The sequence below is a fragment of the Petromyzon marinus genome, chromosome 24 (assembly GCF_048934315.1).
Source record: "Petromyzon marinus isolate PM22_M1 ecotype Great Lakes invasive population chromosome 24, UKy_Petmar_22M1.pri1.0, whole genome shotgun sequence".
Lineage (NCBI taxonomy): Eukaryota > Metazoa > Chordata > Hyperoartia > Petromyzontiformes > Petromyzontidae > Petromyzon > Petromyzon marinus.
The window spans coordinates 964,499-983,892 of record NC_133690.1 but is presented as its reverse complement, the minus strand read 5'-3'; the positions used below and the strand labels follow the sequence as shown (position 1 = coordinate 983,892).

Sequence of the window (19,394 nt, the reverse complement as noted above, 5' to 3'; positions counted from 1 at the left end):
TTCTCTGCAAGCCATCTGGCTACCATGAGAGATTCGTTCATGAGGCTATCCACATAAACAAACACAGAGACAATTTCAACCGAGAAGATGGATTCTGGCTTAGCAATCATTTGAAGGATTTGATAAACCATTTCGGGTCCTAATTGGTTGTTCACGCTTACGGTGGCTTTCAGACCGCATCCATTATTTTCGTCTCCGCCCTCCTCTTCCGAACATAGATGGACTTTTTTGATTTAAAGCTTTCGTGACTGCAGGGATTCATATTTTTGGTTCTTTCGGTAAAGTCACGTAGAAGGAAACAATAAAATAATACAAATATAAAACAAAATTCTCACGACGTTTCGACTGCAACACAAGCAATCATCAGGTGTGAAAACCACAGCAAGAATATATCTGCCAAATCGCTCTCCGTGGTGCTAACGTTAAAAAACCGCCACTTTTTTTTTCAAATTTTTCTTGCTGTGGTTTTCACACCTGATGATGATTGCTTGTGTTGCAGTCGAAACGTTGTGAGAATTTTAATGTTTTTTATTCTTATTATTTTATTGTTTCCCTTCTACGTGACTTTACCAAAAGAACCAAGAATATGTTATTCATTTTGTTGGTTTGGGAATTATGAAGGTTTATCTGCCGAACTACATTCCAGTCTCCTATTTTTTGGTTCTTTTGTTGTATCGTTTTTACTCCTGTTTTCAGTAAATGTTATTTTCTACTGGAGAGGATTGTAGAGGTTAAGGAATGATACTTCTTCTGTACTTGCAAAAAAATCATTCACTAAAATATATCATCCCTGATTGTTTGTGTTTTTTCAGAAGTCAAGGTGAATTGGATTGTTTTATGTATTCGTGTCACAACTCCCCTGCTGTTCCATGCGTGCGTGGCATGGAAAACCTCACCCACCTAATTCTGCTTTATTTTACTTGGTGACTGTTTAAGAGGTGGGTCTCCTGCAACAAAAAACACGACATCCGCCTTGAGTTTGTTCTGATGAGATGATTATCTATGTCTCTTCATTGAGTGGTTCAAGCCACTGATGTTTAGGGATATAATGTTTCGTGTATTTGGGGGTGTGAAATGTGATGGGAATTTGATTAGAGGAAGTAATGAGAGATATGCATGTTGAACTTCTTGCGCACCCTACATAGCCAACCGTGCTAATCGGAGGTAAGAATTTGGAATTAACATACATTTCAAACCACCTATCGTAACCGTACAGTAAACTCCATAACATATTATATCGACCCATACTGTAAACTCTTTATTTTCTACATTTCAAGATATGCTTATCACTAAAATCTATATTTCTATATCACTAAAGCTTTGTCTTATATATAATAGTCTCCGCGCGCGCTTGCGGGGGATTTGGCTCTCGGACCGCGGGGTTCGCAAAAAAAAATTTTGCCGGGCGACACGCCCCGGGCCCCCCGCTTGGCATAGGCTATTCCGTTTTGCCGTCCGTCACCTTTAAAGTGGTTTAATTAACGATTTAGTGAGATTTTTTCTTTATTTATTTACTTTTACCGACCGGCTCGCTGCTGCGCATGCGCGAAATGCCGTTGCCCCTGGCAGCGCACAGACGCCGTCGCTGCAGGGTGGACGCCATTTCTCATTCAAAATGCAACAAATGTACACAACGCTGAGGTACATTCATCAAAGTGTCACGTCCTCTTCTCTCCCCCTCCACCCCAATGTTGTGCACTTACTATTATAGGCTCGGTAGATACTAGAATTATAGCGATTAAACAGGATTATTCTAGCGCACCGGGGGGGGGGGGGGGGGGGTAGCGGCCCGGGCCCCAGCCTCGGCCGGCCGGGCAATCTAGGCGAGGCCGGAGGCTTTGCACGGGACTAGGCCTCGTCACGGAAATCTGTCAGGGAGTACTTTGTGCAACAAAGTCGATATATACTGCTACTAGCGGGGAAATATCTTGAAAAACGTCTGAAAACTTAAAAACTACATACAAATGAAAAGATAACTAATTAATTTAGAATAACATAAAATCAGCGCGCGCCAGCAATCGATTCTTTAAATCGCGCAAAGGAATCGAAGGTTGTAGATTTCTTTACAATCGCCGTATTCCCGTTTACAAAACTTGCTTGCATGTCGCCAAGTATGCTTAACATTTCAAACACACACACATACTCACAAATTTACCTTTCACATTTAAGATACATAACGTCAGCATGTACTGCTGTCTTCATAGCAGGTACCACCACAGTATGTACTGCTGTCTTCATAGCAGGTACCACCACAGTATGTACTGCTCTCATCATAGCAGGTAGCACCACCTCACTATGTACTGATGTCATCATAGCAGGTACCACCACCACAGTATGTACTGCTCTCATCATAGCAGGTACCACCACCACAGTATGTACTGCTGTCATCATAGCAGGTGCCGCCACAGTATGTACTGCTCTCATCATAGTTACCACCACAGTATATACTGCTGTAATCATAGCAGGTACCACCACAGTCAGTATGCACTGCTGTAATCATAGCATGTACCACCACAGTCGGTATGCACTGCTGTAATCATAGCAGGTACCACCACAGTCGGTATGCACTGCTGTAATCATAGCAGGTACCATCAGAGCAGTTTGCACTGCTGTAATCATAGCAGGTACCACCACAGTCGGTATGCACTGCTGTAATCATAGCAGGTACCATCAGAGCAGTTTGCACTGCTGTAATCATAACAGGTACCACCAGTCAGTATGCAATGCTGTAATCATAGCACGTACCACCACAGTATGCACTGCTGTAATCATAGCAGGTACCACAGCAGTATGCACTGCTGTAGTGATAGCAGGTACCACCTCAGTCGGTATGCACTGCTGTAGTGATAGGAGATACTGCTATCGAGTTGGTAGATACTACTATATAGAGTTAGAAGATACTAAAACAGTCAGTATATACCACTACAGTCAGTCAATCCTGCTACAGTCAGTATATACTACTATACAGTCAGCACATACTACTACGGTGAGTAGCTACTGGAGTCAGTAGATACTACTATAGAGTGAGTCCATACTATTGTAGAGCTAGTAGTTACTTCTATAGTCAGTGGATACGACTATAGAGTCAGCAGATACTACTATACAGTTAGTCGTTACTACTATAGATTCGGTAGATACTACTGTAGGCCCAGTAAATACTACTACGGTCAGTAGTTACTGCTACAATCAGCAAATACTACTACACAGTAGCTACTACTGGCTCAGTAGATACTACTACACAGTCAGTAGCTACTACTGGCTCAGTAGATACTACTGTACTCTGTTGCATGTATGCTGTGTAGGTATAGATACCTATGCGGGGGTAAATATTTTTTTTTGGGGGGGGGGGGTTTCACAATTTTCGGAAACCTTTTAGATCAACTATTTACCCCACACTTTCTATTACTTTTTGGACTTTTGTAAGCCTCTTATAATTTTGTTGGTGGTGAAATGGACAAATGGCCCACCGGGCTTTCACAATATCTTAGTATCTGTGTATGTCTATGGAAAGTTTTTAAGAGTAGTTCTAAAATATTTTTTGACCCGGGCAACGCTGGGTACTTACCGCTAGTTGTTATATCTGTTTCTTAATGTTTCTCTCCCCTCTCCTCCCTCAACTGTATCTCACCAAATTCAACGTCTCTCGCCCTGTTTTTTCTCTCTCCTCATGCTCGCTCTCCTTATTCCCACCTCTCCATTTCCCGTCTAAATCTCTCTTGCCTCTCCATAATCCTCTCTGATGCTAGCCACTTTCTCTCACAGTCCTCTTTCTGTTTGCTTTCTCTCTTTCCTCTCTGTTTCATGCCTTTTCACTCTCTCCCCGCCCCTCTCCTCTCCCTTCCTCTCCTCCCTCCCATAGCTCCCTCCCTCTCATCTGTCTCCTCTATCGTATTTGGTCGGGTGGAGGGTGGGGGAAAGGCATGACGCCAGCACAAAGCACGTCCATGGCTAAATGCTGTGGGATGCAGGTGACTTAATTACGCGTGCCAGTCACACAGAGAGGAATCCAGGCAGAAAGCGAGCCAGTAAAATTTTTTTAACCAAGAAGAAGCACATTAAGGTCCTGGAGTGGCCTAGCCAGTCTCCAGACTTTAATCCCATAGATAATCTGTGGAGGGAGCTGAAGGTTTGAGTTGCCAAACGTCAGCCTCGAAACCTTAATGACTTGGAGAAGATCTGCAAAGAGGAGTGGGACAAAATCCCTCCTGAGATGTGTGCAAACCTGGTGGCCAACTACAAGAAACGTCTGACCTCTGTGATTGCCAACAAGGGTTTTGCCACCAAGTACTAAGTCATTTTTTGCAGAGGGGTCAAATACTTATTTCCCTCATTAAAATGCAAATCAATTTATAACATTTTTGACATGCGTTTTTCTGGATTTTATTGTTATTCTATCTCTCACTGTTCAAATAAACCTACCATTAAAATTATAGACTGATCATTTCTTTGTCAGTGGGCAAACATACAAAATCAGCAGGGGATCAAATACTTTTTTTCCCTCACTGTAGGTAGAAAAATAATTGATCACGACGTTTTGATCGCAACACAAGCAATCATCAGGTGGGACAACCACAGCAAGAAAAAACTGCTGAAATAGGCGAGAGATCTGCCGTGGCACGAGGTTATATAGGCCTTGGCAGTAGGGGGGGAGAGAGAAGGTGGCGGGAGAGAGGGGGCGGGGCAGAAAGTGGACCACCGCGGCAGCACTGGAGAGAGAAGGGGGGGAGGATGAGGGGCAGAAAGTGAACCCCGCGGCAGCACCGGGGTCACTGGAGTAATGGAGTAGAGATCGGAAAGAAATGCGCAGAGAGAAAGACGCACAGAGAGTCGGAAATAACAGCTGATATCGGCAGGTAGGATGGAAACATCACAGTCAGTTAAGACTTTACCTGGTTAATAACATCCTTTCAATTATTGCTCAGTTTGTACTCATCTTTTCGGTTGAAGTTGTGTCTGTGTTTACATATCTGGATGGCTTCATGAACAAATCTCTGATAATAGCCGGTGGGTTTGCAGAGTACCTTCGTCTTGGAAAAGTCAGTTTCGTGTGAGCCCACAACGTTAAAACAATGATCAGCAACGACAGAGGTATTGGTCTCACTGTGTTTCAGATCTGCCTTGTGTTCGCGAACGCGGTCCGAGACATGTCGTTTCGTTTCCCCAATGTAACTGCTGCCACAACCACAACTCAGTTTGTAGACACCCTGGTATTGCATATCAGGAATCACATCCTTTACAGATGGGATCAAATCACGGATTTTGTGTACTGTGTTGAAACGAATCTAGATCTTGTCTTTGTTTAAGATTTTGGAAATCTTTTTGGTAACCCCTGCTATGTATGGCAAAGTGATGGTATTGGTTGGATCCTCAGATGGTTGTCTCCCCATAGCTGGGGAGACAGCTTTGCGGATTTTACGGTCAGAATATCCGTTCATCCTGAGGACTTTGTGTATGTGCTCCAGCTCACTGTCTAGGTGATGCTGGTCGGAGATGCAATGGGCCCTATGGGTTAAGAACCAGGCTACAGTCTACATTATAGACTGCCAGTCCACTCACCCAGCCTAATAACCATTGCTACTGTCTACATTATAGACTGCCAGTACACCCACTCCAATTTAGAACCAGGCTATAGTCTACATTAGTGTTTTTTATTATTTTTATTTTATCTTTCATATTTTTATTCACTTCATTTTTATTTTTCTAGCTACGTGACTTTACCGAAAGAACCAAAGAATATGAATTCCTGCAGTCACGGAATTTTTAAGTCTAAATTTCTGTCCATTATGCGTTGTTTTGCATATATGTTGCAGATTAATTAAGCAACATGTTTCCTTATAAGTTGTTTCCTTATAATTTTAATGTTTTGCTTCTGCGTTCTTTTAAAAAAATATGTGCTAATTATTTACGTGCAATTTTTCACTCGGAACACACCCGGTTGAAACCCAGACTTTTGCAATGGAATACTGTACTCTACGGTGTGGAGCTAGCTCAGATCATAGCATCCAGTAACTTGGACTGAAATCGCAGATGTGGTGTATTGCGTAACAGCTTAGATGTGCTCTCACAGCATGTCCGTGTGATGCATTAAAAAGCACATTACTCAGGCAGTCTAATCTGTATAGATTTTGCTTGTAATCGAGTTTACCATTAAATTTCCCTTGTATAATATAGGCTTTGAGACAAACAGATATACTCACTGACTGAGACCAAAAGTAAGACAACCCCCCAGATCTTCACGTAATTACAGGCGTCTCTCGCGTAACGCGTTCCTGAAAAACAGCACGTAAGTCGAATGGCACTGTATGAAGCCTATTTTCCTATAGACAATGTACGTGTTATACAGGGGGTTCGTTACCAAAGAGTGTATCTGACCATGAACACCTGACCAGTGAACTCAAACACGTACACCAGGCTCTCAAAGCGAATGGATATTCTGACTACACAATCTGCAAAGCCATCACCCCAACCGTGAGGAAGAAGCCATCTGAAGATCCAATCAAAACCATCACCTTACTCTTCTTTGGTTCTTTCGGTAAAGTCACGTACAATGAGAATAAAATAATAAATTGATAAAATAAAATAACACAATAATATTCTCACGACGTTTCGGCCACAACACAAGCGGCCTTCATCAGGTGTAGGGACGAGACTGTCTGGAGGACAGCGCTGGAGTGACAGAACATAGATGGACTAGTCCTTCTAAATAAACTGCCAAATCGCTGCGCGTGGCGCTGACGTTTTTATAAATAAATAAATACACCGTTTAAAAATAAATTAATGCAAACCGACACTTCTTTCAAATGTTTCTTGCCGTTGGTTTTTTCACACCTGATGACGACCGTTTGTGTTATGGTCGAAACGTCGTGAGAATTTCTATTGTTTTATATATTTTTTATTGTTTCCCTTCAACGTGACTTTACCGAAAGAGCTAAGAATAGAATTAGTTTTTTTTAATTTGACAATTAAAGTTTTTTTCTTGCGTGGGTAACTGTGAAACGCAGGGCATAAGTGCGAAGTATGCCCCTAAAAGATTAATCGCGTTACTGAGAATTCGTGCTATGGGGGGGGAGGAGGGAGCGGGGGGTGATGGGGGGAGGCGCGTTACGCGAGGGATGCCTGTACATCGTGGTCATCATTGCGTTTATGTACGTATGTTGAACTTCATAATAAAGGTTTTTGGGTTAGATCGCGTTTATTTATAAATGTGTCGTAACCCTCCACCACCCGACACGGCCAATCAGCAAAAAAAGTGTCACGTTGACAAAAGACAAATAATTCACTACTTCAGCCCACCGGTGTGTTGAAGAGTTAATCCACATTTACAGTTTGAGTACGACGTTTCGCTGGTAAATACTTCCAGCATCATCGGGCAATTCGCCAGAATGGTAAAGCCCTCGCTTGCTCCCGGTTTTATATAGAGCAGCAGGGTGACGTCATCACTTAACTCATCAGGTGCAGTGATTAGAGGCGGAGGGGGGGGTAATGTAATTATATAATCGATTAGTAATCAGTCATTGGTTATGATTAGTAATGAGTTGTAGATTAGTAATTCTTTAAATCAAAATGTAATGTGTATTATTTAATAATACGCTTCCAGGCCGCACTAAGCCGGTAGCTGTCAGAGCGATTAAAGTTATTCTTGTTCCTCTCAATTTCAATGGATTCTCTAATTAGTCTTTGCCAGTAATAATTAGTTTTACACACCACTGCAACATTGTCAAAATCAATTGAGTGTCCTTGTTGACAAGCATGTTCTGCCACTGCCGACAGTTGTGTTTGAGATAATTTAATATTTCTCTGATGTTCTTTTAGTCTTACGCTGATGTTACGTCCCGTCTGCCCAATGTAGCAGCTGCCACATGAACAATTAATCCGATATACACCTTCTGTTGATAGTTTAGGTAATGCGTCTTTAGTGCAAGATACTAGTTTTTGAATTTTGTGTACTGTACCAAATCTTACTGTAATGTTTTGCTTTTGCAAAACGCGGGCTAATTTGTCAGTTACTCCTGAGATATATGGAATTTTTATTGTTTTAACAATCTGGTCGCTTTCAGTAGTATTGCTTTGCGATCGTGATTTGGCATTCAGTGCTCTGTTAATTTGAGCATTATTGTAGCCATTCTGTCGTAGTGCGTCTTTAACGTGTTTAATCTCTCTCACTAGACTCTCACCATCTGACACCGTTTTCGCCCGATGTACGAGCGTCTTGATAAGAGAGGATTTTTGAGCTGGATGATGATGTGATTCTGCATTCAGATAGGCATCAGTGTGCGTTTGCTTTCTGTAAACGCTGTGTGTTATTTTACCGTTTAGGCCATGTCCAAGCAAAATATCTAGGAATGGGAGTGTGTTATTCACCTCCATTTCCATGGTGAACTGGATGGCCGGGTTTTGTGCATTGAGATGATTTAGAAAATCATTAAGTGTATCTTTACCATGTGGCCAGACAACCAAAGTGTCATCCACATACCTAAACCAAAAGGATGGTTTTAATGTGCTCGAGGCAAGTGCTCTTATTTCAAAGTTTTCCATGTACAAATTTGCTATAGCAGGGGATAAAGGAGAACCCATTGCTGCTCCTTCCTTTTGTTTAAAGAAATCCCCTCTCCATAAGAAGTAAGTGTTATTTAAACAATGGCCAGCAAGTTTCGGAATATCTTTTTGTAAACCGGTATTCTTTACTAGTGTATCAAGTAATTTAAGCGATTCGTCCACTGGAACCTTAGTGAATAGAGAAATAACATCAAAACTTACCAGAATATCATCAGGAGTAAGTTTAATATCTTTAATCACATTCACAAGATGTTCTGAATTTTTTATGAATGAAGATGTCTTACCGATGTAGGGCTGTATTTGTTTGGTTATATATTTTGCTAATTGATATGTGGCAGAGCCAATTGTACTGACTATGGGTCGTAATGGGATGCCGATTTTATGAATCTTTGGTAGCCCATAGAGTCTAGGTGGTTTTGAGGCCCTTGGCTTAATTAGGTATTGCTCATTTTTAGGGATTAATGAATTTGCAATTATTGCAGTGGTCTTACGTTCTAAAGTATTAGTTGGATCTCGTTTCATTTTAATGTAGGTACTTTCCTCTAGTAAATTTCTAATTTTATTATCATAATCGGCTCGTGACATCACTACAGTAGTGCGGCCTTTATCAGCTGCTAGGATTTGGATATCCTTATTTACACGCAGCTCTCTTAAGGCTTTTGCCTCGTTAGAGCTAATATTTACTTTTGGAACTTTGCTATTCTCAATTATTTTAGCAACCTCATGTCTAGTCATCTCTGCCTCATTATGTGGAAGGAGTCTAACTGCTGATTCTACCTCAGCAATTATCTCATCCACTGGAATTGTGCTTGGGGTAACGGCAAAGTTAAGGCCTTTAGAAAGGATAGAGACCATGTCACCGGTTAATACAGTGTTGGTCAAGTTCAGTACAGTTTTGTTTTTACATTTTTGGTTTTCAGTAGGGATTTGTTTATTTTGTAGTCTAGAAAATTTATTAATTTGGTTAGTTTTTGTTAGTTTAAACACATTATCAGCCGATTGTTGTGTTATGTTATCGATTATATTCCAATAATGCATAGATACACTATTGCTTATATCTAAGTGTAACTGCTTTAGCGATTCTGAAATGTAAGATAATTCACTCCTATTGTGCTGTATTCTCTCTATTAATAATAATTCGCTAGCTTTGTGTAGTATTTGGTTAGCTTTAGAAGACTTTATGTGATGTGTTATTTTAACTGCGTTTGGTATTACCTTTGAATCTCTGCACCTTTTGAGGAACGCCAGTGAAGATATCAATTTCATCCGCTTAATGCGAAGCTTCTCCAATTTTCTGGTTTTAAGAAAAGTATCCTCCCCATAGAGGTTAGTCAGTTTAACACGTAGGCTTTCGCGACCAATATTATTCATAATAAAGGTTTTTGGGTTAGATCGCGTTTATTTATAAATGTGTCGTAACCCTCCACCACCCGACACGGCCAATCAGCAAAAAAAGTGTCACGTTGACAAAAGACAAATAATTCACTACTTCAGCCCACCGGTGTGTTGAAGAGTTAATCCACATTCACTACTGAAAACCAAAAATGTAAAAACAAAACTGTACTGAACTTGACCAACACTGTATTAACCGGTGACATGGTCTCTATCCTTTCTAAAGGCCTTAACTTTGCCGTTACCCCAAGCACAATTCCAGTGGATGAGATAATTGCTGAGGTAGAATCAGCAGTTAGACTCCTTCCACATAATGAGGCAGAGATGACTAGACATGAGGTTGCTAAAATAATTGAGAATAGCAAAGTTCCAAAAGTAAATATTAGCTCTAACGAGGCAAAAGCCTTAAGAGAGCTGCGTGTAAATAAGGATATCCAAATCCTAGCAGCTGATAAAGGCCGCACTACTGTAGTGATGTCACGAGCTGATTATGATAATAAAATTAGAAATTTACTAGAGGAAAGTACCTACATTAAAATGAAACGAGATCCAACTAATACTTTAGAACGTAAGACCACTGCAATAATTGCAAATTCATTAATCCCTAAAAATGAGCAATACCTAATTAAGCCAAGGGCCTCAAAACCACCTAGACTCTATGGGCTACCAAAGATTCATAAAATCGGCATCCCATTATGACCCATAGTCAGTACAATTGGCTCTGCCACATATCAATTAGCAAAATATATAACCAAACAAATACAGCCCTACATCGGTAAGACATATTCATTCATAAAAAATTCAGAACATCTTGTGAATGTGATTAAAGATATTAAACTTACTCCTGATGATATTCTGGTAAGTTTTGATGTTATTTCTCTATTCACTAAGGTTCCAGTGGACGAATCGCTTAAATTACTTGATACACTAGTAAAGAATACCGGTTTACAAAAAGATATTCCGAAACTTGCTGGCCATTGTTTAAATAACACTTACTTCTTATGGAGAGGGGATTTCTTTAAACAAAAGGAAGGAGCAGCAATGGGTTCTCCTTTATCCCCTGCTATAGCAAATTTGTACATGGAAAACTTTGAAATAAGAGCACTTGCCTCGAGCACATTAAAACCATCCTTTTGGTTTAGGTATGTGGATGACACTTTGGTTGTCTGGCCACATGGTAAAGATACACTTAATGATTTTCTAAATCATCTCAATGCACAAAACCCGGCCATCCAGTTCACCATGGAAATGGAGGTGAATAACACACTCCCATTCCTAGATATTTTGCTTGGACATGGCCTAAACGGTAAAATAACACACAGCGTTTACAGAAAGCAAACGCACACTGATGCCTATCTGAATGCAGAATCACATCATCATCCAGCTCAAAAATCCTCTCTTATCAAGACGCTCGTACATCGGGCGAAAACGGTGTCAGATGGTGAGAGTCTAGTGAGAGAGATTAAACACGTTAAAGACGCACTACGACAGAATGGCTACAATAATGCTCAAATTAACAGAGCACTGAATGCCAAATCACGATCGCAAAGCAATACTACTGAAAGCGACCAGATTGTTAAAACAATAAAAATTCCATATATCTCAGGAGTAACTGACAAATTAGCCCGCGTTTTGCAAAAGCAAAACATTACAGTAAGATTTGGTACAGTACACAAAATTCAAAAACTAGTATCTTGCACTAAAGACGCATTACCTAAACTATCAACAGAAGGTGTATATCGGATTAATTGTTCATGTGGCAGCTGCTACATTGGGCAGACGGGACGTAACATCAGCGTAAGACTAAAAGAACATCAGAGAAATATTAAATTATCTCAAACACAACTGTCGGCAGTGGCAGAACATGCTTGTCAACAAGGACACTCAATTGATTTTGACAATGTTGCAGTGGTGTGTAAAACTAATTATTACTGGCAAAGACTAATTAGAGAATCCATTGAAATTGAGAGGAACAAGAATAACTTTAATCGCTCTGACAGCTACCGGCTTAGTGCGGCCTGGAAGCGTATTATTAAATAATACACATTACATTTTGATTTAAAGAATTACTAATCTACAACTCATTACTAATCATAACCAATGACTGATTACTAATCGATTATATAATTACATTACCCCCCCCTCCGCCTCTAATCACTGCACCTGATGAGTTAAGTGATGACGTCACCCTGCTGCTCTATATAAAACCGGGAGCAAGCGAGGGCTTTACCATTCTGGCGAATTGCCCGATGATGCTGGAAGTATTTACCAGCGAAACGTCGTACTCAAACTGTAAATGTGGATTAACTCTTCAACACACCGGTGGGCTGAAGTAGTGAATTATTTGTCTTTTGTCAACGTGACACTTTTTTTGCTGATTGGCCGTGTCGGGTGGTGGAGGGTTACGACACATTTATAAATAAACGCGATCTAACCCAAAAACCTTTATTATGAATAATATTGGTCGCGAAAGCCTACGTGTTAAACTGATGTTGAACTTCTTTCGCACCATATGTAGCCAATTGTACTCATCGGAAGTATGACAGAAGGATAACAAACTAAACAAAAAATGCAATTCTAAAGAAATTGCATTTCAATCTAGATTTAAAAGTGCATAGCTCGCTTGGCTTCCTAATATCAGAAGGAAGAGCGTGCCAGATAGCCACAGAAGCGCATATGAAAGCGCGTGATGCAGGCACCATCTTTGTTTGATGGCTTGCCAAAAGTCACTGATAGGATGACTGGCCTTTGTGTCACGGTTTATGCTCCTTGACAAGATCAGCAATATATTGTGGTTTATTTGTGGCAAGCACTTTGTATGTAAAGAGTGCGATCTTAGAATGTATTCGTTCAGCAACTGGAACCCAATTCAGCTCAGCGAGCACCGGATGGACATGGTCGGATCTTGCAGTACCCGTCATGACGCATGCCAAAGCGTTTTGTACATGCTGCAGCTTGCTAATATTTTTTCCAGACGTCCCGTAGAGTAGTGAGTTGCAATAATCGAGCCTTGTCCATTTAAGTCCTTGAGGAGCCCCTTGCTGTCATGTGGATATGATGCAGCAGCACATTCAGTGTTTTGCCAGCAGCAAGGCAACCCTAGGTTGGGCAAGGAGGTTCCTGTGTGGACGTGTGCCTGCGTGTGTGCGCATGCCTGTGTGTGCATGTCTCCGAATGTGGTGGGGTGCAGCGCTGGCCACACTGCCTCATCTGCCATGCCAGCCTTCGGTTCTAGCTAACAGCACTTGCCTCAACAGTAGAGTACAAGGGGGATCTTTGTTTTTGGTGGTGCCTAGGCTGTCCGCAACGGAGTGACTGAGCACACGCAGGCGGCGGGCACGATGACGGAGTACAAGTTGGTGGTGGTTGGCGCAGGAGGCGTGGGCAAGAGTGCCCTCACCATCCAGCTCATCCAGAACCACTTTGTGGACGAGTACGACCCCACCATCGAGGTGACGCCCCCCCCCCGCTCCCTGCCTCCACTCTGCAGCAACACACGATGTCCACAAGGGAGGAGCTCCGTGTGCTCACTGCAGTGACTGCTGAGGTCATGGGATTTATCTGGCAGGGTGGCGCAGCAGTCAAGAGGCAGAGTGGTGGTGCAGTGGTCTAGTCACTCGTGCCTCACAGCAAGAAGGTTCTGGATCAGATTAATGACTCAGGCGCCTTTCTGTGTGACGTTTGTATGTTCAGCCCCTGTTCTGCATGGATTTCCCTCTGGGTTCTGCAGTTCTTGTCAAAGCTAAAAAACGATGTACCTCGAATTGACCAAACATCCCAGTGCTGAAAAATTACATGATGTAACATCACGCCCTGCTGAAAAAACTTTGCAGGACCCAACTGAAAAAGGGTCTTGAGACTCAGGAAGGCTTTCCTGGGCAATTAAGCCATCATTGGACACCTGGTGATACATTTTGTACTTTTAACAACATTGGTTTCTGACATTACATTCATCCAAAATGTAAATAATAACCCCTAATTGGACTAGGCAAAACTTATTTTGAGAAGCAGTTTTACATGATGAGTTGTATTCAGCCCATTGGTGGCCAAGCTGACAGTGCCTCAATACACTTTGAGACCCTTGTTCATTCACAGGAAGGATTTCCATGCTCCTGTATTTAATCGGCACTGTTGTTGTCATCTCAGGACTCGTACCGCAAGCAGGTGGTGATTGACAGCGAGACGTGTCTGCTGGACATCCTGGACACGGCCGGGCAGGAGGAGTACAGCGCCATGCGCGACCAGTACATGCGCACAGGCGAGGGCTTCCTCTGCGTCTTCGCCATCAACAACTCAAAGTCCTTCGAGGACATCCACCAGTACAGGTGTGTGGGGCTTACTGCATCCACCAGTACAGGTGTGGGTGGCTCACTGCATGGGGGTCCTATCCGCCTGATCTGCTGTACGATTATATGAGTAAATGGCCGTCCGAGTTAATGATTGAGCGTGTGTCTCACTGTTTTAATGGAAGTAGAATGCCTCATTTCAGTGTTGTCATGAAGTGGGGTGGTTATATGTGGCTACGTGTTTATTGTCAGCAAGGCAAACTATCATATGCTGGGAATAAATAAGGGGTTCTTTGCATACTTTATTTTTTACTTAAAGCAAACATTTGGATATGTTTGGAGAAAATGGTTGTGGGAATCCTGGTAAGAAACGCCAACAGCTTAAAATGTAGGGTTGTTAAAATTGCTTTCTTTTATCCATATTTGCTACTCATGAAGAATGTCTCAATAAACACCAGTTCCATTCTGTCCCTCAACGTGGCAGTGGAATTAATGGTCCAAGTTTCCTGAATCCCTCCGCCTATGTCCACCCTTCGGTATATATCGGGACACCGCGGTCGATGGGCAGGTCACATGTGTTGGGGTAAAATGCGAGTATGCCCACCCCTTTCGAGACGTCTGGTCAGCATTGAAGAGTAGATCAAATACCCTTTGGAGCCGCCCATCATGAAGGCCTCTCCACCGCTAGTGGTGTGAGAGATTGCAGGGTTAACTAATGTACAGGTACCACGCAGGCTGCCATGCTGTTTGTACGTTCGCACACGGTAAATGGTGCAATCATGACTCAAGCTGCACTGGAAACGATTACTGGGTCCTCACTTTCTGCACCGGTAATCGAGTGTGGAAATGGTTACTGGTTTACCATTCTTGGGGGATTGACCGTGCTTCATCACTGATGTTAGCCCTGCACTATGAAACAAACCACTAGCTTTGACTCGCAGCCATGGTTAACTGTAGTGGCGAGCGATATCAGAAATGGTCCTGGGGATCCCTTTCACCAACCTGCACTGACCAGCATGGTGAAGTATGGTCAAACAAACACCGAGATCACCATGGTGGTTAGAGCCCTTAACCCAGCCATTGGCTTGGTAAAGGGCTGGAAATGATCGCTATTGTTATGATGACGATGATGTAGGTGTACCTTTGCCTGTTGAGTTTCATGCTGCCATCGATCGACTGCCCACCCTCCACCCCCACCGCACACTGCAGGGAGCAGATCAAGCGTGTCAAGGACTCGGACGACGTGCCCATGGTACTGGTGGGCAACAAGTGTGACCTCCCAGCACGCACAGTCGACACCAAACAGGCGCAGGACCTGGCGCGCAGCTACGGGATCCCTTACGTTGAGACGTCCGCCAAGACGCGACAGGTAAGGCCCTCGGCCACCCCTGGGGCCACGGGCATAGAGAGCTGTGCTGGAACCGGCGTGCGAGAGTCTACAGCCCAGCAGTCATGGCAGCTTGAGTGTGGTGCCACCCACTGGCAAGGTCGAGTAGTGATGCCACTGCGAGCAGCAACCGTCATCCATTATTCACGCAGAAAAAAGCCTCACCGTCTCAAGACTGTACTGTCTAGTCTTACACAGTAGGGGGCTATGTGTGCTTGATTTGTGGAAAACTGATGCAGTCATTCATGGTTTCACAAACCAATCTTCTTTGGTATGGCAGGAGGGAAAAGCAACAGTTTTTAAACATGGTATAGTTGAACGCCAATTTCCTTTAACCAATCCAAGGAGGCAGGAGCCACTTATTGATTGCAGCAACACAGCCAGGATGCGCATGGATGGTGCATACGTCGGTGGCCGGGTTGATGGTTCTAACTTCACCACAGTTGCAGTTTGCCAATCCTTTGATTATTACTTTGTGGAAGGTGTACGCATATCTCCCATGTTGCATTCGAGCATGGTTTGGCGAGTTCCATCATTATCGTAGGAGAGAGAAGCTCGGTACTTCCACAGTCGGGTCCTCCATAGCCACCCATGATTCTCCATCCAGCGAGTGCTGATGTCTTGATTTTTGGCTGCTAGAGCAGAGGCGTACATCCAGAAAGTTTTGCTAGATTTTAGAATATTGTTTGGGAGTTCTTTTAGGTCTTGATGAAGCGGCAGAGTGATGTCCATAAGATTGTGGTTCTCCCGAGTCATCGCAGCACAGGAGCGAAGTTGACTTCAGCGTGTCGCTGATGATATTAAATGCGGTGTTGATTTCGGTATCGATGAGATTTGTGTGTGAGGGCTGGCACCCCACATTCGTGCACCTACGTACGACTCTGCGGTAGAATGCACCAGAGCTTGCATTGATATCAACGTGTGGGTTTCGCTTCCCCATGTTGTTCATGCAAGTTTCTGAATAATGTTCATTCGTATTTTTGTTTTACTCTTGGCTTGTTCAAGGTTGTGGTGATCAGTACCAGGGCTAGTGGTCGTGTGTTATAGGTATTCCAGTGAAGTTGACATTTAATGTTTTCGTGGCTTAGCTGTTGTTCAGATGGAAGACAGATGACACTCTCGGAGGGGTTTGACTGAAGGCGCCAATTCTTGAAGTTCACCACTAGGGCCTTCAGATGGGGCTTGGGTTACCAGCACGATGTCATCCGAGTACATGATCTTGCGGGAGGGTGTCGCTGGTGTAAATATTGCAAAGCACTGGAGCAAAAACGGAAGCGGAAGTCCATTGTAAAATTTCCGTGGGCAGCTGGCAGCTTCACCAATGTGGAGGTGAATCATCGGTATTTTAATGACGAGACAGATTGTCAGGCAGCAAAGTATTGCTGCCGCAAGCTTTAGCAGGAGACCGTTCCACCGTACAGTATCGTATGTCGAGGAGACGTCGATAAATGCTGTTGCTGTTTTTAGCTGGCATTTGAAGTTGGCCTCAATGTGGCTCATTAAAGCAAACACTTGATTGCAGCTATTTTGGCCGATTCTGAACCCGGAACGTTCCTTGGCGACTATATCTTCAAGTGTAGGTATCAGCTTTTTGCAGTTGGAGTCGCTCTATCAGCTTATAGCAGACACTGACGGGGGAAATCAGGCAGTACTTTTTAGCGTATGATGCATCCTTGTCGAGTTTAACAACCACGATAATCTTAGCTGCATTCCATTAGTTCGTTCCTTGCCTACGCAGTCGATATCGATGAAGGTGGCGAGACATTTTTTTTTGCTCGTGATCTCAAGTTCTTAATGAATTCCGGATAAATCCTATTGAGACCTCCGGCTTTCATCTGGGAAATACGAGCATCTACTTCCCCCCTCCCCCCCCATTGAGAAAGGGCCGGAGATTGTGGAGGCATATTGGCAGCAGTTGAGAGTGCGGTCGAGTTTTTTTTTTGTTAACTGGCCATCTAATGTTGTTTGATCGGTGCTTCTGAATTGCTGATTTAGTTGTCCGGCAATGTTTTTGGGGTTAACTTGGGGAGGTTTATAAGTTGGTGTCGCTGTTGCTTCCGGCAGCCTTAGAAGGTGCCAGGTTTTTCGGCTTATTTTTGTAAAGTCAACAGCCTCTGCTGCTTCACTCTACCATTTTTCTTCTTTGCCGAGTTCAGTGACTCGAGCAATGCTTTTGCGCTTTTTCCGATCGGCACTGAATTGTCACAAAAAATTGTTTGATTTTTGGAGACCAATAGGGAGTGAAGGCTTTTCTAAAGCCTCTTGCGACATTGGCCTTTGTAGCTGCCTGGATGAAGCCAGTGAAGTGATTGAAGTTGGTAATTCGTGGAGGGACAATTCCTACAGATTTCTCCATAGTTGTGGCAATCCAGCTATTCGCAGGTGTACGAGTGGAATCTGAAGGTTGATAGGATCACTACACGTCTACGTTGCCTATTTGGAAAATAGTCGATGAAATTTCTCATTGACTTCATATAATTACAATTCTTATCTCATGAAACAAAAAATTGGGCATGTAACATTTTTCCACCCAGCTGTACTTGAAAGTACCGTGGTCTTTTGGTCTTCTGTCAGTTCTTCACCTGCTTAATCGTTGGCATCATAGGCCCCACAGGGTATGGTGGGTATTGAAGTCGCCAGCATGGATGGATGGTCGGGTGGTTTGGCGGTGGTAGCAATGGACACGGCCATTCCATATATCGAGGCTTGTAAACATTGACCACTGTTAAGTCGTTAATTTTGATGGCGACGTAGTGGGATGAATTGTTGAGCACGACCAGGTCAGTCTTTACGTGTGTTGCGAGGCCGTATCTCAGATGGTGGCTTGAGGAGAAGAGGGTGTAGCCGTTTATATTCAAGCGAAGGCACTCGTGGGCCAGATGGGTTTCTTACAGCGCGAGGACATCAGTGTCTTAAAACTTGAGCATCTTCGCGATATCACATTTTGCACCAAAGATGCCCTCTGGTCAGTTGCATTATTCGCGACAGCAGCCGACGTTCACCTTTCTTTGGCCTTGAGAAGAAGGGCCATTACTCCCTTATCAGGCCGGGATACCTTTGTCAGGCATTCGGCTGCCAATTTGATGACATTTGTTTTGCTTTCGCACGTGGAGTGGAAGTGGAGACCGCCAGCAGGCTGTCATCTCAACATCTCAACAAACCATTCGTTCTGCTCAATTGAAAAGGCATATGAAACCGAATTGGCCACGTACATCATCAGTAACAGGTGGTGTTTGAACCAGGACTTGGCTTCCTTATGTAAACTCAGCCTTCAATTAATTGCCTTGTGCAATGTCTAACTATTAGCAGTGGGGAGACATGGGTGGTGGGTCTTGCACTCCGCCACACCATTCCTCCTGTCCTGCACTACCCTCAGTAGGCACTCACTAAACTGCCACGGCGTACAAGGAGGCTAAGCGGGGAATGTGTGCGCGCGTACCAGGGCGTGGAAGATGCGTTTTACACCTTGGTGCGTGAGATCCGGGACCACAAACTGCGCAAGATGAACAACGCCAACAACAAGGACGAGTGCAGCGTGTGCAGCTGCGTGCTCTCCTGACCCCTGGTGAGGGCACGGTGCGCTTCGAAGCAGCTACAGCAGCAGGTGCAGCAGCACCCGCAGCAGCACCCGCAGCAGCAGGCGCAGCAGCAGCATGCCAGCATTGGGAAGCACCGAGCCCTGGGCACGGAGCTGTATGCGCAGGGCATGTGCCATTGGGTTCCCTGATATCCTCCTCTGCTGTACTGGCACTTTGCAATGTCTCTAAACCGTA

At 43.6% G+C, this 19,394-nt stretch overlaps 1 protein-coding gene across 5 annotated transcripts in view; it reads left to right on the top strand.

Annotated features, from left to right (window-relative positions):
- Window positions 1-19,394, top strand: part of LOC116945466 (GTPase HRas) — a 48,120-nt gene that overhangs the window by 20,039 nt on the left and 8,687 nt on the right. For 3 of the 5 annotated variants that reach the window (XR_012945170.1, XM_032959783.2, XM_032959784.2), the window contains exons 2-5: window positions 13,245-13,400; window positions 14,095-14,273; window positions 15,444-15,603; window positions 19,064-19,186. Coding sequence is in view for 4 of the 5 variants with exons in the window: in XM_032959783.2 (XP_032815674.1) it covers window positions 13,290-13,400; window positions 14,095-14,273; window positions 15,444-15,603; window positions 19,064-19,180 (567 nt within the window). In the remaining variant the exon portion in view is untranslated. Of the gene's footprint in view, window positions 1-812; window positions 939-13,244; window positions 13,401-14,094; window positions 14,274-15,443; window positions 15,604-19,063; window positions 19,187-19,394 lie in introns of all 5 variants that reach the window. The other 2 variants (XM_032959781.2, XM_076069286.1) reach the window with 1 other exon arrangement.